Source organism: Saccopteryx bilineata, chromosome 2, assembly GCF_036850765.1.
Source record: "Saccopteryx bilineata isolate mSacBil1 chromosome 2, mSacBil1_pri_phased_curated, whole genome shotgun sequence".
NCBI classification, from domain to species: Eukaryota; Metazoa; Chordata; class Mammalia; order Chiroptera; family Emballonuridae; genus Saccopteryx; species Saccopteryx bilineata.
Genome location: NC_089491.1, coordinates 111961625 through 111988290, shown reverse-complemented (window position 1 = coordinate 111988290; position 26666 = coordinate 111961625). Strand labels below are relative to the sequence as shown.

General features: G+C 36.5%; 1 protein-coding gene across 14 annotated transcripts in view; it reads right to left on the bottom strand.

The window, feature by feature from the left end:
* OSBPL8 (oxysterol binding protein like 8) overlaps nucleotides 1–26666 on the bottom strand; it is a 168017-nt gene that overhangs the window by 5724 nt on the left and 135627 nt on the right. For all 14 annotated transcript variants that reach the window (XM_066257619.1, XM_066257618.1, XM_066257621.1 and 11 more), the window contains 11 exons: nucleotides 25511–25592; nucleotides 25131–25229; nucleotides 23118–23214; nucleotides 17624–17722; nucleotides 14924–15021; nucleotides 13115–13204; nucleotides 11737–11873; nucleotides 9926–10111; nucleotides 9544–9631; nucleotides 3821–3926; nucleotides 1775–1877 (listed from right to left, as the gene is read on the bottom strand). In XM_066257619.1, the coding sequence (XP_066113716.1) occupies nucleotides 1775–1877; nucleotides 3821–3926; nucleotides 9544–9631; nucleotides 9926–10111; nucleotides 11737–11873; nucleotides 13115–13204; nucleotides 14924–15021; nucleotides 17624–17722; nucleotides 23118–23214; nucleotides 25131–25229; nucleotides 25511–25592 (1185 nt within the window). The remainder of the gene's footprint in view (nucleotides 1–1774; nucleotides 1878–3820; nucleotides 3927–9543; nucleotides 9632–9925; nucleotides 10112–11736; nucleotides 11874–13114; nucleotides 13205–14923; nucleotides 15022–17623; nucleotides 17723–23117; nucleotides 23215–25130; nucleotides 25230–25510; nucleotides 25593–26666) is intronic.

Sequence of the window (26666 nt, the reverse complement as noted above, 5' to 3'; positions counted from 1 at the left end):
GGCCCCCTGATGCCATTTATCCAGCCCCCGCCGCACTTCCGCAAGGGGCACCTCTTTCATTGGTGGTGAGAGGAGTACTGTATGTGGCGGCGCCACAAAGCACGGCATTGCTCATGTACAGTACTACTTCTGGTGACGCGGGATGGATGCGTCACGGCTCCGGAAGCGTGTCATATCACTTGTTATGGCTAGCAGTAACAAATATGGAACTTGATATTGACCATCTCATTAGTCAAAAGCAGGCCCATAGTTCCCATTGAAATACTGACCCCTGCTATAGATGAAAACAGCAACTATGAGCCCTGGCAGGTAGGCTCAGCGGTAGAGTGTCGGCCCGGCGTGTGAAAGTCCTGTTGGATTCCCGGCCAGGGCATACAGAAGTGCTCATTTGCTTCTTTCCTCTCCCCCTCTTCTTCTCTCTCTCTTCCTCTGCTGCAGCCAAGGCTCCATTGGAGCAAAGTTGGCCTGGACACTGAGGCTGGCTCCATGGCCTCTGCCTCAGGCCCAAGGATGACTCGGTTGCAACGGAGCAACACTCCAGATAGGCAGAGCATCGCCCCCTGGTGGGCATGCCGGGTGGATCCCGGTGGGGCACATATGGGAGTCAGTCTGACTGTCTCCCCATTTCTAACTTTGGAAAAATACAAAATGACAACAACAACAAAAAAAAAGAAAGAAAAAAAAGAAAGAAAAAGAAAAAAGGAAACAGCAACTATGTATGAGTCATAAGATCACTATGAAAAGAGAAAATGTCTTTTAAAAATTTTCCAGAACATCTAAGCACTAAGTATTGAATATGCAAAAACAGGTTGGCTAATCTTAAAAAAATGTTAAACATCTGATATAGCAATAGTTCAGGCAATTTATCTGAACTCATGCTAGCATTAGCAATGGAGGAGGGTAAGGGTCCTATCCCTTCCAAAGAACCTTTGTAGGTATTAATGACCCCAGGTGCTGGATCAGGGGTCCCCGAACATTTTACACAGGGGGCCAGTTCACTGTCCCTCAGACCATTGGAGGGCCGGACTATAAAAAAAAACTATGAACAAATCCCTATACACACTGCACATATCTTATTTTAAAGTAAAAAAAACCCAAAACAGGAACAAATACAATATTTAAAATAAAGAACAAGTAAATTTAAATCAACAAACTGACCAGTATTTCAATGGGAACTATGCTCCTCTCACTGACCACCAATGAAAGAGGTGCTCCTTCTGGAAGTGCGGCGGGGGCCGGGTAAATGGCCTCAGGGGGCTGCATGCGGCCCGCGAGCCATAGTTTGGGGACCCCTGTGCTGGATCATGGAGAGGTGTGTGTGGGGAAAGACCTGGGACTTCCAGTGGGGCACCTGAAGGTCTCAGGGCAGTGGCTCTTTACTCACTGTTATGAAAGTATTTCAATATTTCAACAAGTGGTTCATTGCAAGTAAGGATTAGCCAGGAACAAAGGGGACTGCAGAAGCCACTTGTCAATGGACTTTCTCAGAAACCGTCTCACTTCCTGTCCAGTCCAGCTGGATAGGAATTCCTAGTACGCTACAGCAGTGAGACATACTCCGATTTCACCCTCACAGATGATATTTCCCCCTATCCCCAATATTTTAGTGCTGAAAGAATTCCATACATTTCAGTCATCAGGTGACAGAAGCCAAGACTCTATTTTAGCTTAGCAATGATATGAAAAAATGTAGTTTGCATAAGATTTCCTATGTAACAGGATTTTTAACTACTCCTCTCAACTCAAACGAGCAGTCACTGTCAGTATATATTACCTTTTAATTTCTTCCTGTGTTTGTTTTATAGATTCGATGGAATTTTGAATGTCTCCCAATTCTATCCCCTTCTTTCTTCTTGTGCTTGGTTTTACTGATTGAGCTAAAGGACATTTAGAATAAACTTGGTGAAAATAGTGACATATTTAATTGTAAACAATCTACATTTCAGCTTAATGATTCTCATGTAATAAAAATTTCCCCAGGCATCATTTTTATGATTTAGACACTAACATCATACAAATACTCAGCATTTTCAAAATTTCAATTATGTCATTCTAAAACTAGAACACTACAGATATATTTAAAGTAACCAGGAATTAAATTTTGGATGGCATCAGTTTTATTTTTTAACTAATTAAAACAGACCAAAATAGCTCATTCAAATACATATAAAATACATAAATTAATCTGGGGAAGATATTACTTTCTTCTGTCTCTTGCCATTTGCCTACATCTAAAGAAGTTAGCTTTTTAAAGTGCCTCTTTTCAGTTTTTCATTAATTGTTAATGTTATCTTTATTAGTCACCCAACCTTTAAACCTTTTGAATTGGTTTTGATACCTCTTCAATAAATTTTTACTCTCAACTAGCAAACTGCATTTTTTTTCCCCAATTAACATATCTATTCCTTTCCATTTTTGTTCATTCAGATCTTTTTTTTTTAAACAGGGAGCAGAAGAGAGAGAGAGAGATGAAGGGAGAAAGAGATGAGAAGCATTAACTCGTAGCTGCATCACTTGAGCTGTTGTTCACTGCTTGATTCTCACATGTGCCTTGACTGGGGCTCCAGCGGAGCCAGCAATCTTGGGCTCAAGCCAGCGACCTCAGGGTTTCAAACCTAGGACCACTGTGTCACCACCAGTCAGGCATGTTCAGGTCTTAACCTCTCTCCAGGTCTCAGATCTCTCCTTTGTAAAACAGGGATAATAACACCCAAACTTCATATGGTTGTAATAAGGTGTGTTTAAGATCCAGTTTGGCACATGTTAAGTACTCAATAAATATCAGCTGATATATTACAGGCACTACAGTGGAGGAATAAGAAAGAAAGTGAATTAAGGAGCCAAAATATCTGCCTATATAACAGATATACTGCCTCTTGAAATATGTGGCCTTGGGCAGGTTAACCTGTGCCTTGCTTTTCTTTTCTCGAAAATGGGAACAACAATGTGACAAATACTCCCTTCTAGCACGTGGGTACCAAGCAACTCCTCCTTTTAAACCTTTATTCAATTTATCCCTCTTTATTCCAGTAGCTTGTCTCTTATCTACATTTCTCAAGCCTAGACTGTTGTAATTCATTATAAATTCATCAGGGTTCTTGTAAAAACATTCCCTCAAACTCAATTCAGTTACTTTTTGTTTCAAATCTTAACTATTTTCTACTGATTTCCTGGCAATTATCTTTTATTATTCATGTCTAGTGTTATCTCTATAACAATGAGCTCCCCAGTGTAGTGTGAGCTGCCTTAGAGAATATGCCTTTCAAAAAAAATCTGTATTTTCTCAGTGTCTCAGACACTACCTTAATCCCTTCTTCATTATATCTCAATGCAGTTCAACAGTTGACACATTATTTGACTTGAACAAGAATGGCACACTAGTTAATTTAGTCCCAGAATTTTGATACAGTAATATTTTTACTTGTCTGTAATTTCTAAACACTACCATAATTTATTCTGGGAAGGAAAAACTGTTTTGAAGCATGGAACAACTAAGCTCAAAGCTCAAAAAACATGTCCTGCATTGAATCTAAGAAGCCAACAACAATTTTCAGACGCTAACAAGGCATGAGTCATACTACAGTGTGGTTCTTGATTTGCAAGTTTCCTCTTTTTTCATATTTCATGCCTTTATCTGTGGCCTGGTCTTGAAATTTATCTATAATCTAAAATAGAAATTTTTTTTTTTGCACATTCCTGCGACACAAAACTTTTACATATCTTCTTAAAAAACCATCTTCATCTATCAAACACAGTATAGTCATATCCTTTAAAAACTTTTAGATTCCTACAGGGAATAATCTGCAATGAATATTTTTACCTTCGCTTCCAGATGAATCCTGGATATCAGGTTCTGGGGACGAATAGCCTTTTGCCACTTTCTTCTGTTGCCTGGTTGGCTTATGTTTCATTTTTGGGACACTAACCTAAAGAAAATAATCATGCTATTATGTGAGTTTGCACTGACTTTTAATATCTGCGTAATGTAGAAAGCATCTTATAATAAATAATTTTATTTTGCAGAGCATGATTTAAACTTACCAAAATGATTTGAATACATGCACAAAAGCATAATAAACCATCAACTAGGACTAAATTTTCTTTAGAATAACAAAAGACTTTATCATGTTTCTTTAGACTTTATCATGTTAATAAGCTTGCAATTTTGGAAATAAGACTTAAATGTAAAATCCCAATGCAAGAGAAAAAACTAGAATCAGAAGGGTAAGGTAATTTACATGCTTAGAAAACCAGGAAACCAGCGGTCATATGCCTTTAACTGTTCTTATTAGTGTTGTTAAAGGAAGAAACAAAATTTATTTTTTTGAATTTATAAATTGTAATAACATATGTATATGTACATATACACATACAGAATGTAAGTCTTGCCATTTTAATGATTTTTTATTCATCTGAGAGGAAGAAGAGAGACAGAGAGAGAGAGAGAGAGAATGAGAAAGAGAGAGAGAGAAGAGAGGAGTAACAGGAAGCATCAACTCCCATATGTGCCTAGACCAAGTGAGCCCAGGGCTTCGAACCAGCGACCTCATCATTTCCAGGTTGACACTTTATCCACCGCACCACCACAGGTCAGGCATATTTTAATGATTTTTAAGTGTACAATTCAGTAGTGTGAAGTTCATTCACAATATTGTGCAACCATCACTGCTACTTCAAAACATTTGCATTACTCCAAGAGACTCTGTAACAAACAATAACTTCCCACTCTCTCCTTCCTTCTGTCAGCCCTGGTAAACTCCAGTCTTTCTATGAATTTGCCTATCTTATATTTTATACTATATGAGAATCATATAATATTTGTCCTTTTGTGTTTTGCTTATTTGATTAGCATAATATTTTCAAAGTTTATCCATGCTGTATTATGTAGCAGAACTTCATTCTTTTTTATGGCTGAATTATATTCTATTGTAACTATATACCATATTTTTTATCAAGCGTTGATGCACACCTGAATTGTTTCTACATTTGGCAACTATGAATAATGCTGCAATGAACATGGGTGAACAAGTATCTGAGTTCCTGGTTTCAACTTTTTTGGTAGTGGAATTGCTGGATCATACGGCAAATCCATGCTTAGCTTTCTGAGGAACCACCAAATCATTTTTCACTGGGGTGACACCATGTTATATTTCTGTTAGTGATATACGAGGGTTCTGATTTCTCCATATCCTTATCAATACTTCTATTTTAAAAACTGTTCCCATTTTAGTGGTATAAAGTAGTACCTGACCTTGTGGTTTTGATTTGCATTTCCCTTATGACTAATGATATTGAGCATTTTATGTGCTGTTGGCCATTTGTGTATCTTCTTTGAAAAAACGTCTATTCAAGTCTTTTGCTCATTTTTAATTACATTGTCTTTTGTTATCAAAGTAAGTTCTTCATCAATCCTGGATATTAAACTCTTATCAGATAAATGACTTGCAAATATTCTCTCTCACTCTGTAGGCTATCTTTCACTGAGGCACAAAAGTGTTGAGTTTTGATGAACTCCCATTTACTTATTTTTTGTTGTTATTCCTTATGCTTTTTAGTGTCATATCTAAGAGTCCATTGCTAAATACAAGATCATGACGATTTACCCTATTTTCTACTAAAAGCTTTATGGTTTTAGCTCTTATATTAGATTGTGAATCCATCGGGAGTTAATTTTTGTGTATGGCACAAGGTCCAACTTCATCCTTTTGCATGTGGTAATCCAGTTGTCCCAACACCATTTCTTGAAGAGACTATTCCTTTCTCATTGAGCAAACTTGGCAATTTTGTCAGAAATCAATTGGTCATAGATATGGGTTTACATCTAGAATCTCAAATCTATACCATTGTTCTATATGTCTATCTGTAGGCCAGTAACACATTCTTTTCATTATTGTAGCTTTATAGTAAGGATTGAAACCAGAAAATGCAAGTCTCCAACTCTGCTCTTCTTCAAGATTGCTTTTGCTATTTATTTATTCAGGGTCCCCTGTAACTCCATATAAATTTGAGAACTGGCTTTCCTATTTTGGCAAAAAGAAAACTGTTGCAATTTTTATAGAGAGAACATTGCATCTATAGATTTCTTTGTGTCGTACTGACATCTTAGCAATATTAACATTTCCTACCTAAGAACACAAGATGTCTTTCCCTTTATTTAGGTCTTCCTTATTTTCTTCGGCAATGTTTGATAGTTTTTAGTGTACAAGTCCATTTTCCTCCTTGATGTAATTTATTACTAGGTATTTTATTCTTTTAGATGATACTGTAAATTAAATTGTTTTCTAAATTTCCTTTTGGAATTGTTCACTGCAGGTATATAAAAAAACAACTGATTTCTGTATTCATCTTATACCCTGCAACTTTGCTAAGTTTATCAGCTCTAATAGCTTTCCTATGGATTGTTTGGGATTTTCTACATACAGAATCATATAATCTGTCAATAGAGGCACTTTTATTTCTTCATTTCCAATTTGGATGCCTTTTATTTATTTTTCTTGTCTAATTTTTCTGGCTAGAACTTGCAGTACAATGTTAAGTAGTAGTGGTTAAAGGGAAAAAGTTTTCAGTTTTCTGTTGAGATGATCCACTTGGTGGTACCCAACAGGTCGAGTGGGCTCTGTTCACTTTTCTTCTTTTCTTTCTTATTCAGACTAGGTAATTTCAATTGTCCTATTTCTAAATTTGTTTCTGTGGTTGAATAACTCTAGTGAATTTTTCATTGCTATAATTGTATTTTTAAGCTTTAGGATTTGTTTAGTTCCTTTGTAAAATTTCTCTTTACTGATATTCTGATTTTGTTAATACATCTTTCTTGATTTCTTTTAGTTATTTGTCCCTATTTCCTTGAACTCTTTGGGGTTACTGAAGACAGCTAGCTGTTTTAAGTCTTTGGTAAGTCTAATGCTTAGATTTCATCATGGATAGTTTCTATAAGTTTGTTTTGTTCCTTTTAATGAGTCATAATTTCCTCTTTCTTTGTATGCCTTGTTACTCTGCTGGAAACTGGACATCTACATATTATATTATGGTATCCCTAAAAATAAGATTCTCCGCCTTTCCCAGGGTTTGCTGTTTTCTGGATTGTTGAAGTGGTTCAATAAATTTTCCAAACCAGTTTTCTGGGAAAAAACCCAAGAAACTATTCCTTGTTGTGCATGGGCACTACAGTCTCTGTTCCTTAGGTGTGTTAAGTTATTATTTTGACAGAGATTTCCTTGAACATTAATAGCTAAACATATAAAAACAAAAAAAATACTCTCCTAGTCTTAGCAACTGACTCTATACAGAGGCATTCCAATGCTAATATGTGGACTTGCAATGAGCCCAGGTATTAGCTTTTAGGTGAAAGCTTAGGGTTTGGGCAATTCTCTTCTTTTTATTTTATTTTTTATAATTTTAATGGGGTGACATTGATCAATCAGGGTACATAGGTTTAGAGAAACCATCTCCAGGTTATTTTGATATTTGATTATGCTGCATACCCATCACCCAAAGTCAAATTGTCTTCCGTCACCTTCTATCTCGTTTTCTTTGTGCTCCTCCCCTCCCCCCACTCATCCCTCTACTCCCTTCCCCTCTCCCCATAACCACCACATTCTTGTCCATGTCCCTGAGTCACATTTTTATGTCCCATCTATGTATGGAATCATATAGTTCTTAGTTTTTTCTGATTTACTTATTTCACTCAGTATAATATTATCAAGGTCCATCCATTTTGTTGTAAGATCCAATGTCATCATTTCTTATGGCTGAGTAGTATTCCATAGTATATATGTATCACCATCTTCTTTATCCAATCATCTATTGAAGGGCTTTTTGGTTGTTTCCATATCTTGGCCACTGTGAACAATGCTGCAATGAACATGGGGCTGCATGTGTCTTTACGTACCAGTGTGTTTGAATTTTGAGGGTATATACCCAGTAGAGGAATTGCTGGGTCATATAGTAGTTCTATTTTTAATTTTTTGAGGAACCACCATACTTTCTTCTATAATGGTTGTACTACTTTACATTCCCACCAACAGTGGATGAGGGTTCCTTTTTCTCCAGAGCCTCTCCAACATTTGTTATTACCTGTCTTGCTGATAATAACTAATCTAACAGGTATGAGGTAGTATCACATTGTAGTTTTGATTTGCATTTCTGTGATAGCTAATGAAGATGAACATTTTTTCATATATCTGTTGGCCATTTGTATTTCTTCCTGGGAGAAGTGTCTGTTCATGTCCTCTTCCCATTTTTTTTCATTGGATTGTTTGCTGATTTGTTGTTGAGTTTTTTTTTTAATTTATTTATTAATTTTTAGAGAGGAGAGAGAGAGAGAGAGAGAGAGAGAGAGAGAGAGAAGGGGGGAGGAGCAGGAAGCATCAACTCCCATATGTGCCTTGACCAGGCAAGCCCAGGGTTTTTTGAACCGGTGACCTCAGCGTTCCAGGTCGATGCTTTACCCACTGCGCCACCACAGGTCAGGCTGTTGTTGAGTTTTATGAGTTCCTTGTATATTTTGGATATTAGGCCCTTATCTGTGCTGTTGCTTGAAAATATCATTTCCCATTTAATTGGCTGTCTGTTTATTTTGTTGTCAGTTTCTCTTGCTGAGCAAAAACTTCTTAGTCTGATGTAGTCCCATTCATTTATCTTTGCCTTCACTTCCCTTGCCTTTGGAGTCAAATTCATAAAGTGCTCTTTATAACCAAGGTCCATGAGTATAGTACCTATGTTTTCTTCTATGTATTTTATTGTTTCAGGTCTTATATTTAGGTCTTTGATCCATTTTGAATTAATTTTAGTACAAGGGGACAAACTGTCGTCAAGTTTCATTCTTTTGCACATGGCTTCCCTAGGCAAATCTCTTTTGAGCATAATATCTTGCCTTGAACATCTGTATGACTTCCTAAATTTCTCTGTAGACATGTTCTTTCAATGCTTTGCCAAAGAATCTTTCCCCAGCTTCTGTTCCTGAAGCTTACATTATCTATTGTATGTTTCAATGGTAATCTTTTGCCCTGGGTGTCTGCAGTTTGCTAGTTTGGCTTGTAGTACTTCCACATATTGATTGCAGCCTATCTAGCTGAGCTCAAAGTGGGCCCTGTAGAAATCCTTCAGGTAGTCCCCAAACAGGTTATAACAGATGTACAAAACAATCTGTAAGGCCTCTCTGCTCCTTCTGGAACCAGGGCTCATACTGGGAATGTGGGAACCCTTCAATGCCATTGTATCAGGAAGGGGCTGGGGCCAGGCCAAGTAGGAAATGCAGTATACTTTTCCTACTGCTTTGAAGTCACCATCTTGATTCAGTTGTGTATTTAATTTCTACAAGCCTCTTACCTCTTTCGGAGTTCCGGAAAACCTGGTTCTAACTGTTTCTGCTTGCTTTTCTTTATTTTTGTGGAGGGAGATAAGAGCTTGGACCTTCCTACTCTGCCATTTTGCCAACTCACAATTTTAAATTGTGAAACCAAATGTTAAGTGCTGACCAAAGATCCTAGTAAGGATTTAAAACGTTTATATGCCTAGCACACCTAGATACTTTTCATTGCATACCATTGGAGTGCGATGTTTCACTTTGGTCTGGATAACACCATCTTTCTCGAACTGTATCATATCATTAAGTGGGTCCCATGGTCGAGTACTATGTAAGGAAAAAAACATCATTTGTTTTAATGACTAAAGAAAACAGTCAAAAAGTTTTTCAAAGTTTAGATTAGATTTTTGTTAGTGATTATAAACCTAATTATAAGATCTCTGTCATATCTAATCTTCTGATCCTCAGCTTATTTTATAGGCAAACTATTATCATGGAGTCAAATTTATAACAAATGAAACAAGTCTAAGTCTCACACTAATTTATATATATACTGCTTAATAAAAAACTTAATAAAAATTCTAGAAATAAAGGTAACAAACTATATTGATAATTACTTACTCTGCAAACTTATAATGCCATTCTCCTGTGAGTAGATCAAGTTCAAATAACTTGCAAGACCATTCTTCACTTTTTGTTTTCCGATCTCTGGCAGACTGTCTTTGAGCTTCCTCTAAAACATACTTCTCTTGAGTAGCTTCTGTTTGGTCTTTTGCATTTATGGCTCGAGTTACTCGCTGCCAGAGTCTAATACATGTGCACAGTAGTATAAAAAGGCAACAGAAAATCAAATCTACATTTAATAGGTTTAAATCTCCTTAAAAGAAAATGGTACCCATGTGGGTTTTTGTCTTTGATTAAGCTTATACTGAGATGCTCAGAAATGAGCACAAGTATAAAAAATGGTCCTTGGGCAGGGCGACACAGTAGAGACTTTTTTCCTGGCACAAGAAATGTATTACATGGGCTCCTAAACATGTGTCAATGGATGGTGTTGATCCAAGAGAACAGGAATGTAATTAAGGTTCAAGAATCTAAATTTTTAACAAGCTCCCCAGATAATTCTTATATATACTATTTAAGACTCACTGGCCTCAAAGATCCGATATTGTAATGCCATCCTCTCAGTCTTGAATGCAGAGATTGTCAGGGAACTGCTGAAATCAGAATCCTGGGAGCGCACCCAAGTTTTTTCTCTTACTGTTTCCCAGGTGATTTTTAATATGTAGCTTGTGTTAAGAACCACTAATTTACCAGAAATGACCACTGGGGTAAAAATCTTTTCCCCTACTAATGTTTAGTTTTATATAAGATAAATAAAATGCTAATACCTATATTCCACTAATCTGGAAAGAGAGTATGTTGGGACTAAAAGAACAAAGGCTTTGGAATCAGACAGACTTAGGTTAAATCCTAGATCTATCAGGTTTTGGCTGGTGAACTTAAAGTTACTTATCCTGTCTAAGACTTGTTTTCCTCATCTTTGAAATATATTAAATTATGCTCACACCTCAAAAATTATTGTATTCCCTGGCAAAACTTCACACTAAATGATGATGCCTATCATCATTTTAGAACTGGTGCATACAAGTTATTCCATCCTTGACAACCTCAATTTTGATTGTAGAAGAACACAAACACTTGAATCCCATTAGAATGAATGGTAACACAAATGACAGCATATAGTGAAGGGACTAAACTGCATACGAGTATAAAGCACCCAGAATAACTGTGTCTTTTACACAGATGCCCACTTCTCCTAACACAAAGAAATAAAGTAAAAAGAAAAGTGGACAATGTGTATATAATGTCCAATTTGGTTCAAAACTATTACAGATCTAGTAATAATTTCATGACTTTAAGAGCAGAAACTATGGCCTTAATTATTACTCTCAACTAACTCAAGTCCTCTAGAAGCCTGCACACCCAGTGGCATTATTCATCATTTTAGAAAAATGAAACAAAAGTAGATTTTGTGCCACATACTTCACCTAGAGGTCTACATGCCTTACTCAGGTTAGAAAACAGCTGCCAAATAAAATCCAAAGAATCATGAATCAGTCCCATGATAGTATTCAAACAAGCTAGAAATTCTTTTTCATTTTAATAGGCCCTGGAGCAGATAAGAAGAAAAAGGAAAAATAGAAAGTTTTATCTTTGAACTGCAAAAAAGGTAGCATGATTTGTATGATATTTAATTGATGTTCACAAAAACTAAAACAGAATCCCGTCCATCCCACAAATGTTAAAATATTTTGCTGAATTATGACTTTTTACTTGTAATATGACTGAAGAAAAAGTGACCACACTTTTGAGGAATTAAAAAAATACCCTTTGTCATCATGAAATTAACTAAAAAACTGTGTACTTACTTCTCTGATTCAAAGTCTCCCTGCTCCTCAAATTTTACCGTGTTCCTTATTAATCTCCGTTTCTTGATGTCTGGTGTTGGATTCCAGAAAACCTCTGAACTATCAGTCTTTTTGTCATTAATAAACACTTCACTATCCTGTATTTAAAGAAATTAAATATGAATGTAGTTACCTTTACTTAAAAGGGTATTATATAGTACAGTACTGTAATAATATTTCCTGATACTTAATCCACAGTTATACATATTATAAAAACAAATATAATGAGCACTTTCTAAAAACTCCACAAATCTTTTGTCATTTTTAGAAAAACAATAAGACTAAATATGTAATACTAGAATTTTAAAATTTGATTGAATACATAGGAAGTTTGTGAGATTTCACAGAGGTTACCTCATAAGCAAATTTCAAACACTTATATGCATAGCCTCATCAGCCATCTCCAAAATGCCCAAGTGGAGCACAGCGTATGCTGCAGCCACAGGGTGTGCCCGTGACTGTGTACACACTTAATGCATGCAGAAGCACCTGAAAGAGCCTTTCTGCGAATTACAAATTTGAGCACAATCTGAAATTTTTCCTTTTTAAAAAAGGTTTTTAGTTTTTTTTCCAAATGATAATGAGAAGTAAATTTTAAAAATTACAGAGGGTATGTGGCCTAATAGTTGAGTTTCTAGATTCAGTTTCACTTTCTTACATTTCTTATCATTTTCTAATTATAATGGATAAAATAGTATACTCAATGTCCTAGTCATTAGCCAGATACGATCCTTTTATTCATTTAAGCTTCTTTTAACAAAATTACATAGATGTGAATTTAGGTCAACAAAGAAGTAAATAAAAGCCATTGCTTTCATATAACACCATAGCCTTTCCATGTTCCTAAAAAGGAAATGTAACTCCCATTGGAAACGCCCCTTCCTGCCAGGTGAGAAGCCAGGTGCTGCTGGGAGGAAAGCACAGCCTGGACCCGAGTGCCAGGGCTGGTGTCCTCACTCCACCACTTACTGTCAGCAAATTACTTACACTGCCTGGGCCACATTGTCCTCTGTAAGGTGGGGACAGTAACAATACCCACCACGTAGTTATTATGTTAAATATGAACTGAGTTAATACGAGGAACATTTTTAAACAAAGCACTATATAGTGAGTGATATGTAAGAGTTAGCTGGTTTTACTGATTTAAAGTCTTAGAAAGGTAAAATATTACTTACAAGTAGATATTGTTGATAACAGAGCAACACCAAAGTATTTCTTAAGCTGAAGCCATGTTAAATAGTGATGATGTTAGCAATGAAATAAGTGAGCTTATAAAACGTGACTGTTCATTTTTTCCAGAGAATAAAATGTGTTTAAGCTAAAATATAAAAATACTTACCCAATGGCCTTCCAACGTAGCTAAGACTTCTTTTCCCAGTTTAAGTTTCCCTGATATTTGATTAACACAGTCACTACTACCTAGAAATGGCTTTTAAAAGAGAAAATGCTAAATAAAAATTTTGCTTTAAATTTATATTTAGATACAACATAGCCATAAATAAACAAACAAATCAGAAAAAATAACTGCATAGTAACAGTGCTGTTGAAGGCACAAATGGCAAAAATTGACTCAAATTTTAGTCTGACATATTCAATAAAAAGAAACTTAAATTTTCTGCTATGGAGAAGTTGGTTTTAAAAAAGCCAGTCTATGTGCAATTCAAATAAACATATTGAGAAAGCTCACACAGATACAACTCACTTAAGTCCTGTCTCAAGACTTGATCCATGTTGAAATATATAAAGCAAAAATAATTCAGTAAACCTAAAGGATTTCATTCATCTTTTACAAGAAATAACACCCCTTCCTTCAAAATAAAACAGTAAAATAATACTCAACCAAAAATCCCTCCAAAAAATAAAATTAGAAGAAATATACTTTCAGTTACTATGCTGCATTACTGATGTTTCTCCTCAGTGAAAAAAATTTTGGTTCTCTGATCTAATCCTTAAAAGTGTCATAAATTACTTAAGATTTCTCTAGTCACGCTTTTCAAGTATCATTATCACCATAGAAATAAAAATTTCCTAAGATAAAAAAAAAATCAAACGAAGGGCATTGCATTTAATAATTTAAAAAGGTCCTTTTTATTAGAGAAAAGTTGCTGATCAGCTGGATATCAATATGGGAGCTAATATAAATATTAAATATTCATAGGAATATTTTTATCTGAACATAATATGCTGCCTATACCAATCAGTGACACTGTGAAAGGTCTTAAATTTACCTTTCATTTTAAGGCAGACAGGAATTTCCAAAGATTGTCTCAAGCACATCTTCCCTTCCCCCGGCAGTCCACATGCTCTTCCTCAATGAAACTTTGCTATCCTCCAACTGAGAAGTGGAGTCTACATCCCTTCCCCTTGAATTTAGGTAGGTTTATAACTCTTCAACTAATAGAGGATGGGGTAAGTGATATAATTTTACTTTTGAGGCAAAGTCATAGATGGTGATTTAGCTTTGACCTTGCACACAAGGATACTTGCACTTGGAAATCTGAGCTGCTAAGCAGTTAGTGTGACTGCCAGGAAGGTACCATGCTGTGACAAAGCCAGGCTCCCTGCAAAGGCTATGTGTACAAATGCTCAGATTGGCACTCCCAGGCTCTCAGTCATCCCAACCAGGCATCAGACATGTCACTGACGAGCCTTCAGATAATTCTAGGCCCCACCTGTCAAGTCCCTCTTAACCTGTAAGTCTTCCTAACTAAGGCCCTAGACATTATGTAGTAGAGATAAACCATCTCCAATATGTCCTGTCCAAATTCCTGATCCCTAAGAAAATGATTGTTTTTAAGTTTGTGAGTTTTAAAATGTTAGGCAGAAATTCTAAATAACACAACTCCGTCTTAGAGTATACAGCTATAGTCTAAGTGGATACTTACATATTGGTATTTTGTGAAGCAATGCTTTAATTTACTGAAAGTGCTACCCATTTTCTTCTTAGATCTCATGCCACCATTTTATTAATTAAAATTAAAAAATAAAAAACAATGGTTTTGTATTGATTTGGATCTTCCAAGGCTGTCCTTTCATGAATTGTGTGTCCTTATATTTAGTCTTTAATTTGAAACTAAACCATGTTCTTTGTTTAGTATTCACAGCACAGCTCCTCTCTAATTAGGTGATACTATCATTTTCTACTAACCTTTAGTTTAAATTCAAGTATTGCACTGTATCCAGTTTTTTGACATGTAATGTTGACTGTTCCACCAAGCTCCAGTGTCATTGTACCATAAAGAATTCCTAAAGAAAAAAACAGTTTTGTCAAAAAGTTGAAGAGAGACACTGGCCAATAACACGCAAAGCTTTAATATCTAATTTCTTTCCAAAAGAAACTAATAAAGTAAGGGTATTCTATCCCACTCAATAGCCATCTATAATATACATATAAAGTAAGTTCTATGGGATTTAAATAGATAATAGTTGATCCACATTATTCGCAGATTCCATTATCTGCAAATTCACATACTCACTAAAATCCAAATCCCTACCCAAAGCAACCTTGCAGTCATTCATGGACATGAGCAGAGTGGCGAAATTTTCAGTTGTCCAGTATGCATATACCTAGCTGAGGCTGAACAAGGTAACACTGCCTTTTTGTTTCACCTCTCAGATGGTAAATAGATGTCTTTTTTGCAGTGTATTTAGTGCCACATTATCTACAGTTTTATAATTTTTGTTGGTAATTTTACTGTTTAAAGTGGCCCCTAAATGCAGTGCTGAAGTGTTCTTTAGTGTTCCTAAAGCACAGAAGGCTTTTAGGTACCTTGCAGAGAAAATGAGTGTGTTAAAACTTGGTTCTGACATGAGGTATAGTGCTGTTGGCTATTAGTTCAATGTTAATGAATCAGTAGTGTATATTAAATAAGGTGTCTTTAAACAGAAACAAAGTTATGTATTAACTGGTTGATAAATCATGACAAGAGGCTCACAGGAAGTATTTCCCCTAGGAGCAATGGTTCACTATTCATTAATTCAGTGTTCTTGGTGACTTTATAGAACATAACTACTGCAAAGATCAACTGTATAAGACAAACAAGTCCTCCCAAAAGGTTCTGTGGCTAAAAGCTGGGGAAGTTCTGAGTTTAACAAAGTTAAACAAAAATCGTGTGTGTGTGTGTGTGTGTGTGTGTGTATCTGTTTCTGGATGAAGTTGTTAAGGCAATCTTAATAAGCAAGTGTTCATTTCCAAGAGGGGAACAAATTCTGCAATGCTTCTCATGCTTATTTGTCTATGGTACACTTATTTTGTAAAACAATTTGTCAGACTAGTGATTTGGGGACACATCTTAGAAAATATATAGGGTAGAAAATAATCATTCCTATGTTCTTTCACAAAGGGTTATAATCTCTCCTTTTTCCACGCAATAAAAACAAAGCTATGAAAAAATTTCCCATTGATACTTAGGTATGGTATTGAGTATCTACATGAAATACCATTTTAAATATTTCAAATGATATAGAATTTGAAAATATATTTATCAATTCAATTCATAATTTCAGATATTTCACTTCAAGTCTATTCGAAGAATCACGCATGAAGCTCTAAATATCTAGCCTCAGGCCACAGGATGGCCCCTCTTGTAGTTAGTACTAGGTAGATTCACTGTACAGTAGATGGGAGTCAGCAAGCCTAGAGTTTGTCTCAGCATTTTTACTAACTAGATGGTTTGGACTTGGATAAGATTCTTAACCCTCCCAGTTTTCTCATCTGTGAAATGAGATCTTATTTTAAAAGTTCTATGTTTTCATCAATCAGTTCTTAAGATGGAGAGTAATTACTAAAAATAGTTTTTTTCAAGAAGTAGGCTGGAAAGGGTGGGTACAGATAATGACTACCCTGTGAGTTTCAGCTGATGCCCTATAGCACAGCAGTGCAGGCTGCAGAATCTTGACCCTGCCACATCCCAGCTGTACAATATCAGGCAAAGTAACTACGTTGTGCCTTATTTTCATTATCCATAAAACAGAGATTATATTTCTTACTCTATGAGGGCTTCTGGAATGACAGAGTATGAATATAAAGTGTACGGAACTGGGTATCTAGACTGTTCTAAGTAATAGTTATTTTAATATCTGTATCTGTATCCTAAACAATGGGGAAAATCATAATACACTAACTTTTAAGAAATATCCAAATGAGGATGAGAAAAAATTTTAAAGGACTTGGTACACTGAAAAACAATTAAGTTAAAATCTTGTGGCCCTGCCTGGCTGGCTCAGTGGATAGAACGTTGACCTGGTGTATTGACGTCCTGGGTTCAATCCCTAGTCAGGGCACACAAGAGAAGTGACCATTTGCTTCTCTACCCCATTCCCTTCCCCTTTTCTCCCTCTTGCCCTTCTACAGCCAGTCACTCCATTGGTTTGTGAGTCGGCCCTGGGCACTGAGAATAGTGTGGTTGATTTAAGCATCAGCCCCAGCTGAGAGTTGCCAGGTGGATCCCACTTGGGGTGCACACACAAGTCTGAATCACTATCTCTCCTCTTTTAACTTAAAATAATCTTAAGAATGCATAGTGGTACAAGAAGAAAATTACTTTTAAAGATTCTGAAATAATGGGTAGTTTCACCAAATTTTAAAACCTGCACTTGAGGCAAATGAAACTCCCTTATTGTAATCAGCTGCTTCCAACTAATGTATATGTCACAAAAAGTCCACTATAGATTAATTCACCACAAAAATATTCTGCAGATGACAGCAATTATCTTAAGTATCTATAAAACAAGATGCTTTAAAACAAAAGACTGCATTAAATCTCAAAACATAAAAAACCATAACCATATACATTTATTTAAAAAGGAGGTTTTAGGAATATCTCAGTCAAGTATAAGAAATATTTACCTTTACAATGGGCATATGGCATTGTCATTACATAATCTTCACCCCTATTCAAGAAAGTTAATCGTGCTTCTCCATCTAATATTGCAGATAACGAGTTTCCTAAAATAAATAATGTTTGTTAAATTTTACAAAGCTAATTCAATCAATTCAAACCCAATGAAACATATTTAGGACACCTACCAGACTTCTACAGTGGAACATCTTAAAAATAAAAGTGTCTCAATCTCAATGTGCTGAAACATATAATATATGTTATCTTATATCCAAAATATATTTGATCCATATTTTCATTCTTACAAAACAAATACTTTTTAAAGTATAGTTATGTGCTTATTTATTTTATATGCTGATTTAAGAAAAATCTTAAACCATATATGCAATAAAACACTTTTTCACTGGATAGCTTAATTTCTCTATTTCTTTTTTTTAAATTGACTTTATTGGGGTAACATTGATTAATAAAATTATAGAGGTTTCAGGTGTAAAATTCTATAATACATCATCTGTATATTATATTATGTGTTCATCACCCCAAGTCAGGTCTCCTTCCATCACAATTTATCCCTCTTTACCTTCTTCTGCTTCCCCCACCCCTTTTGCATCTGGTAATCACCACAAGAAAAACATTTTCTTATAGCCTCTTCAAGAGTTCCTAGACAAGAGATGCTCTCAGATGTTCTCTCTTAGATGTATTTACTTAAAAAAGTATAAAAACAATTTTAATACATAATAAACATATGGATATAATCTCATTTTAAAAGAGATGAACAATGTAGAAAAAAATACACAGTGAAAGTTGAAAAACATTTCTGATCTGGCTCCTTTCCCTTGTCCAGCTCTTTCCCCAGAACTAACCGCTGCTTGGGCGAATCCTTCTAGATAGACCTTTTACTGTGCATTTGCACACATGTAAGTGTACATAAACATACTTACTTTGAACATAAATGGGGTCCAATTGTTTTGTTTTGTTTTGTTTTTTTACAGAGATAGAGCCAGAGAGAGGGATAGATAGGGACAGATAGGAACAAAGAGAGATGAAAAGCATCAATCATTAGTTTTTCGTTGCAACACCTTAGTTGTTCATTGATTGCTTTCTCATATGTGCCTTGACCATGGGGCTACAGCAGACTGAGTAACCCCTTGTTCAAGCCAGCGACCTTGGGTCCAAGCTGGTGAGCTTTGCTCAAAGCAGATGAGCCTGTGCTCAAGCTGGCGACCTCGGGGTCTTGAACCTGGGTCCTCCGCATCCCAGTCCGATGCTCCATCCACTGCGCCACTGCCTGGTCAGGCTGGGGTCCAATTGTTTAAAGTACTTACTAAAGTCTTAAATCTTGAAGATCTTTTTGTCATGAAATGTAGATCCACCTAATGCTTTTTAATGGCTACATATTATTCCACAGCATGGATTCCCCATTTAGCTATTCCCTGGGGTTGAGACTTTTAGTGCTCAGCTATAGACAATCCTTTTCTCCTCTAGACATGTGAGAGATTATACTTTTTGCTCCACTGGAGTTGTCTGGAGCCACATGACTAGCTCTGGCCAGTGGGTTGAGAGTGGAAGTATATCCTGTGTCACTTGTGGGCTGAAGTATTTAACTGTAGGTATGAGGGCTTCCAATATTCTGTCCCCTAAGACAATGGAGAGGCCTCCTATTGAGTGGCAGAGCCACAAGATCCTGACAGCCTAGACAGCCAAGTCTCAACTTGAAGGAAAGTTACCATAGGGGTTGTCTGGATTCAGAACAAACCTTAGAGTGAGTGAGAACTTTTTCTTTGCTATGTTAAGCCAGTGTTTTGTTTTGTTTTGTTTTGTTTCTTTAAAGACCACAGTATAACCCAGTATATTCTGACTAATATTCTCATATTGGACATTTAAGTTGCTCCTAATTTTTCACTATTAAATAAAATGCTGCAATGAACATTCTTTATGTATATTCCTGAGTAAGTACAGTGTGGGTATTTTTATAGAATAGGACCCCAGAAGAGAAACTAATGGTGTCTTAAGTCAGTTTGGGCTGCCATGTCAAAACCTCATAACTGTGTGGCCTCTAACAAGCATTTATTTCTCACTGTTCTGGAGGTCAAAATCCAAGATTCAGGCAGATTTGGTATCTGGTAAGGACTCACCTTCTCATAGAAAGCTGTTCGTTTGCTATAACCTTACATGACGGAAAGGGCTGGATAGCCCTCTAGGGTCTCTTTTATAAGAAGGTTCCTTTTATAATCTCATTCATTGGTGCTTTTCCCTCATGACCTAATCTCCTCCCAGAGGACCCACCTGCTAATATCATTACCTTGTTGGTTAAATTTCAACGTATAAAATTTGGAGACACAAGCGTGTGGAGGACCCGGGTTCGATCCCGGCCAGGGCACACAGGAGAAGCGCCCATTTGCTTCTCCACCCCTCTGCCGCGCTTTCTTCTCTGCCTCTCTCTTCCCCTCCCGCAGCTAAGGCTCCATTGGAGCAAAGATGGCCCGGGCGCTGGGGATGGCTCTGTGGCCTCTGCCCCAGGCGCTAGAGTGGCTCTGGTCGCAACATGGCAACCCCCAGGATGGGCAGAGCATCGCCCCCTGGTGGGCAGAGCATCGCCCCATGGTGGGCATGCCGGGTGGATCCCGGTCGGGCGCATGCGGGAGTCTGTCTGACTGTCTCTCCCTGTTTCCAGCTTCAGAAAAATGAAAAAAAATAAATATATAAAATAAAATTTGGAGACACAAACATGAGACCATAGCAAATAGCCAAATGGTATTCATATTTAATTCTGAGAGAAACATCAAATTGTCTTGCACAGTCTTTACTAATTTACATAACCATTAACATTATCTCCCCATAAGTGGATACTGTCTTTGTGTATGTGTGTGTATGTGTGTGCATGTGTGTGCTCATTTGATAGAAGTGGTATTTTATTGTTTTAATTTGTGGTTCTCTGATTACTGGAGGTTAAACAAATTTTCATATTCCCACTGGCTATTTGTATTTCTTCAGGATCTCATTATCTACATTTTTCCATTTATTTTCTAAGTTAAAAACATTTTAAAAGATCTCTAAAATAGAATGTGTTCAAGAAGGCTTTTGCAATTAAATTCTTTGTCATTAAAGATATCTCCCCCTCTCAACTTCTCAAAGATATCCTTATGTCCATTTATTTTTTCAAAAATATCCATTCTTTCTTTCTTTACAAATATTTATCAAATAGTTGCTATGTACTAAGCACTGGAAATGAAGTGGTAAGCAAAACAGAGTTCCTGTCCTCAGGAAGCTTTAGGTCTATCAAAGAAAAGTAACATTGAATATGTCCATTTTCTTTGTTTCTGGACTTAACAGGCAATAAAGCAGCAAAGGGACCCCGTGATATTTGGGGTAGAAGCAATAAAGGGAGGGTATGTAAACAAGGTATCACTTCTTCCCTTGACATTTAGCAGCAGCAACAAACACGTTCTGAGCCCCAGAGAAGGCTCACAGAGTCATGGAATAATAGATTGTCGGAACACCCATTTATATACTGATCACAAAAATTAGGTGATCAAGGAATGTGCAGATACTTCAGTACTTTCAGTCTTTTGTATAGTGCATTTTCACCGATGAAATAAAAGTTGGTTTTGCATCTCATTTGCATAATCAAACAACCAACTTTGACTTGCAACCAACTTTGACTTCTTGTTTGCTTTTCTGAAGTTCTTGTTCAATAAAAACAGAATCAAATGTTTCTCTTTTTTATAGTTTTATATTCATTTTGAAATACCCCCTAATTTTTGTGAGCAGTATAGATAGAGAAACTGAAGAACAGAAGCAAAGTGACTTGCTCAACAGCTCCTGACTCCTAATCCAAAGATCTGCCCACTCTCTCAAATTGCCTGCCTTGTAGGCTTTGCGGTTGTACCAAATGCTCATAAACCCTCCCAGGTACGAGTGAGGGGCAGGTGAGTACCTGTCCTAGGAGATACAAAAAATACACTCCCCACCTTCAAAAGGCTTACCATCGAGCTACTGCAAATTTCTTTCTAAAAGATTCTTTCTATCATTTGGCTAAAAGCTTATTTTCCATGAAAACCAGTTTATGCTAGGTCTGTTAGAATTTATCTAAATACTCAGTTATCATTAGGATGGTTTTCAAATGGAATTTGAAGATTTCTAGACAGGAAGCTAGTACTGACTCATCCTGACATTTCATCTGCTTTCTTGGGAACAGAAAATTCCAATGTCCATCAGGGAACTCTTTCTGTATGAATTGGTCAATCTTCCCCTGAAGAAACATGTAAACAGCTTTCGGAATATTAGGAAAATGTGCACAAAACATATTGGGCCCATTAGCCATATTCCTTAAGCCTCAGTTTTCTCTATACTAAAATGGGGATAATAATATGGTCTCATAAGATCGTTAGGAGGATTAAATAAATGAAAGGCACAACGAGTAGGCACATCTGCCTCAGAGTAAGCAATCAATAAATGTTAGCCATTATCATTCTATTCAATGCTGGGCCCTGTTCTGCACTTGTCAACCAAGAACCTGGGCATCTGAGCAGCCCATACTGAGGAAGCAGAACCATACACCACAGCCATCTGCCTTTGTTTTAAATATTTCAAAAATCGATGAACCCTGAAGAATAAACGAGATATCAGTCCATGTTGATGAGTCATGGACCAGGGTTCACTGTGTTCCGTGCCTGACGCAGAATTTGTCTATTTTTGAATAAAAACATTATTTCTTCTGTAAGTCACAGTACTTAATCCCAAGCTTTAATTATTTTGAGATAATAATGCTACAGATACTTTAAAAGATTTAAATATGCATTACTCGTAACCCATGCAATGAATGATAAAATTTAAGGTATTTTCTTCTAGCTTTTCTCCCATATGTATTTTTCTTTCTCCTCATCACTAGTTTTCTTGAAGTATAACAATTTACATATAATAAGTGACCCATTTTAATTGTGCATTTTGATAGTCTTGGCAATTGTCAAGATACAAAATCTTCCATCATCCCAAAAGATTTTCCCTTCCTCTAGCCCTAGGAAACTTCTTAAAAAAAGCTCTTATTGGTATGTTTTTGGGTCCAAGGCTAAATATTATTACTAAGCAAGTATTCTAACTGTACTTGAAGTCCTTCTCTCTCTAGTCAAAGACTAAGAAAAACCAACTCCTCAGGTACATTAAGATGGAACAAAAACCTTAGTAGGGTGAAAGGCAAAAGAAATGCATTATGCACTAAAAGGGCTACCATAGTGGGCAATCATTATTCCATTTTTTGGTAAGAGATGCTTGTGATAAATTTACACATATGGGGTTAATAGTTATATAAAATGAGTCATACCTCTATTTATGAATGGACAAAGAAAAACACTATAAAAGTTGTTATTCAAGTACAGGTGACACTCAAAATGACATAAAAATTCCTTACTTGAAAAGATCTCAAGACACCATCTAAATAAAAAAACTCATTAAAAAATACTACCTCCCAGAAAAGGGTGCCAATTGAGACATGAGAAAACTCACCATAGAACTTGGACTTAGCCAGGATACTACCACTAAGGCAAAATCCATCCTTTCGGTTACTAACATAAAAGGCAGATATTGGTGGATGATGGGACACCTATTGATCACAGGAAAAAACATAGAATATAATAAGTATATTACTGTGCTACTATAAAAATGTTCAAGTCTTAAAAGCATATTCTATTATTATAGAAGAAATATTTGGTAAGTAGTAAAATTAAATATTAATGATTATGGTATTCAGTCTCCAAGATATCTCCCAAGGAACCTCACCTCCTGGTATTCACACCACTGGGCAGGGACTCCTTACCCTGTTCCAAAGTTGGTTTACATGCAAGTGATAGTATGTCACTTCTGAAATTAGGGTATGAAGTAACATCCATCTTGGTGTGTCTCTCTCAGATCATCAGCTCTAAGAAGCCAGCTTGCATATTGTGAACAACCCAATGGAGAGGCCTATGTAATGAGGAACTAAATCCTATTGTCAAAAGCCACATAATAAGCTTGGAAGTAAAATCTTCCAGTCCAGTTAAGTCCTCACCTCACAGGATTAAGAAACTGGATGACATCCTGACTGCAACTTCGTAAGACACTGAGCCAGAACGATCCCACTAAGGAACTCTCAGATTCTGGAACCTCATGAGCTATTAAATGTTGCTTAAAGTCATTAAGTTTTGGCAATAATTTGTTATACAAAAATGGATAACTGGCCCTGGCCGGTTGGCTCAGTGGTAGAGCGTCGGCCTGGCGTGCAGAAGTCCTGGGTTCAATTCCCGGTCAGGGCACACAGGAGAAGCGCCCATCTGCTTCTCCACTCCTCCCCCTTCTCCTTCCTCTCTGTCTCTCTCTTCCCCTCCCGTAGCTGAGGTTCCACTGGAGCAAAGATAGCCCGGGCGCTGGGGATGATTCTTTGGCCTCTGCCCCAGGTGCTAGAGTGGCTCTGGTCGCAACAGAGAGCGTCGCCCCAGAGGGGCAGAGCATCGCCCCCTGGTGGGCAGAGCGTTGCCCCCTGGTGGGCATGCTGGGTGGATCCCGGTCGGGCACATGCGGGAGTCTGTCTGACTGTGTCTCCCCGTTTCCAGCTTCGGAAAAATAACTAACACAGTGGTTATTCTTCACATAAGTTATGAATGAGTTATAAGAAACTCATTTCTTACAAGTGTTAAAATTGTTATTTTAAGCTTAATGGATAATCATAAAAAATAATACAGAAGTTTGAGGCGACAAATCAATAGGAACTGTAGTCATCTGGACCACAGAAGGTGAGCAGGTCAGGGTTGGTTCAGATGAAGAACAGCTGAGAAGGTGTATTGTGGCAGGAGAATTACACATTTAAAAATACTACTAAGACTGAGACTCAGAGACATGGACAAGAGTGTGGTGGTTGGGGGGGAGAGGGAGGGGGTTGGAGGAGGGGAGGGGCACAAAGAAAACCAGTTAGGTGACGGAAAACAAATGGACTTTGGGTGATGGGAATGCAGCATAATCGAATGTCCGAATAACCTAGAGATGTTTTCTCTGAACATATGTACCCTGATTTATCAATGTCACCCCATTAAAATTAATTAAAAAAAAAACTTTCAAAAAAAAATACTACTAAGGCAAGGAAGAATGGGTAAGAACATCAGGTTACCTAACTGAACACACAGCTTTGACTACTGTGAAAGGGCTCAGAAAGGCATGGAAATAGAGGTAAATTTAAAAAGATATGAAGGGCCTAGAACGCCACAACAAATCGCTATAAATTTAATACAAGAACTGGGAAAAAACTGAAGAGTTTTGGGAAAGAGGTGGAGGGCAAGGAAATAATTACTTTTGGTCACAGGACTCTATGACTCTAACAGTAATACTTCTGAGTATGATATTTCATAGTACTCAGTATTAAAAAGACACGCTTATCAAATGTTCATTAGTAAAGGTTAATCAACAGTGAGTTTACCGAGTTTCTATTTTCTATGAAAATAACCCAATAACTTCTGACCCAGTTTTGCTTTTGTAAGAGATTTCTAATACCTGTTCAGCAATATAAAAAGTTTTGCTGTTTGTTCTGGGATGAATCCATAAACAACGGAAAGTCTCGCCAAGTATGGGATTGTAAGGTTTCTTCAGTCCCTAGTAAGAAATATACAAGTTTTAAATTATAAATACAAAAGATTCAAACTAGTTTAAACCAGTCAAGAAATGTTTAGGTGTATCATCTGAAAAGCTATCCTTATGAAATTTCACAGTAGTGACATGAAATAAAGTTAAATAATTTTAATCATACTAGGACTAAATGATCAAGTATTTTGCAATTTTGCTAACTTGAAGCCTTACAATTATTAATAATAATCTAAAGATAAAAAAATTAAAGAACTTATATATGGTTGAAAAAGATAAGATATTAACATTACCTTTGGCTTTTTATAGAATCCTGACAAATACCATTTCACTACTCTTTTCAACCGGAAATAAGGATTTTCTTCAAGAGCAGCCCTAAAAAACAAAATGGTAAAAAAAACAAAACAAAACAAAACAAAAAAGGTAAATACAAAAATTTTATAGAACATATTACAAATTCTCCCTCATATTTATCAAGCCAACAAGTGAATATGAGATATGATTGAAGAGCATAATTCATATTTAAAATAGATGGCAAAAACACCACACATATCAGTTTGTAACAATCATTTTTCATAAACTGGTTACTTTTATTCTCATTTTTCCTATTCTTCGATATGCTGCCCATGTCTTTGCTCAGTTTTTGAAAAGTCTACAAACCAAGATTTCTAAACTGGGGTTCTGTTGAACCCTAGATGTTGCTAAGGGTTCTGTGAGAAATTGTGATTAAAAAAACTAAAGACTTTGAGATTCACACACAGTTTGTTGCCTGGCATTGGCAATAATGGGGTATCTGGCTAAGCAGCCTTATTAACATCTTTGTAAGAGGCCTCAGTCCCATATGTTGAGATGGACCAGGTCCACTTAGTCTATTCTCATTTGTCAGTGTTCGTTAGGAGATCCACAGTAACTGGTGAGGGTTGTAGAGCATGGTGGGAGGACAAGAGGCTGATGGTAGCCCCTTCCTTGTCCGCCTGTGTTTCAAGTCACAAATATGCAAGATTTACAATAATTTAAACCAATAAAAAAGTTTTTTTAATCCAATTTTAGCCTTCAGCCTCCCTTATGTGCTACCAACTGATTTTCTTGAGTGAACAAATTCTACCAATATAACAGGTAATCAAAGAATAGTTTTCATTTTAAAGAAAAAGTTTTTAGAATTCCTGACTCAGCTACCCCTTTGCCTGTTTTTGCTGATGCTGTAAACATTGCAAACATTGAGTGTATACGTCAGATGTGAATTCTATCTGTTTATTAATTTATTTTAAAACTGAACCCTCTAAGCACATCTGAAGGTTCAGTGTGGTGACTTTTGAAGATACAGTGTTAGAGGCCAGGTTGAAAGGCTGCACTTTTCAGGAGTAATAACCTTCTGATAGCTCTCTTCCTATTTTGACTTAAATTCTCTTACTACAGTATTTTATTATATTTTACATATACATAATTCAC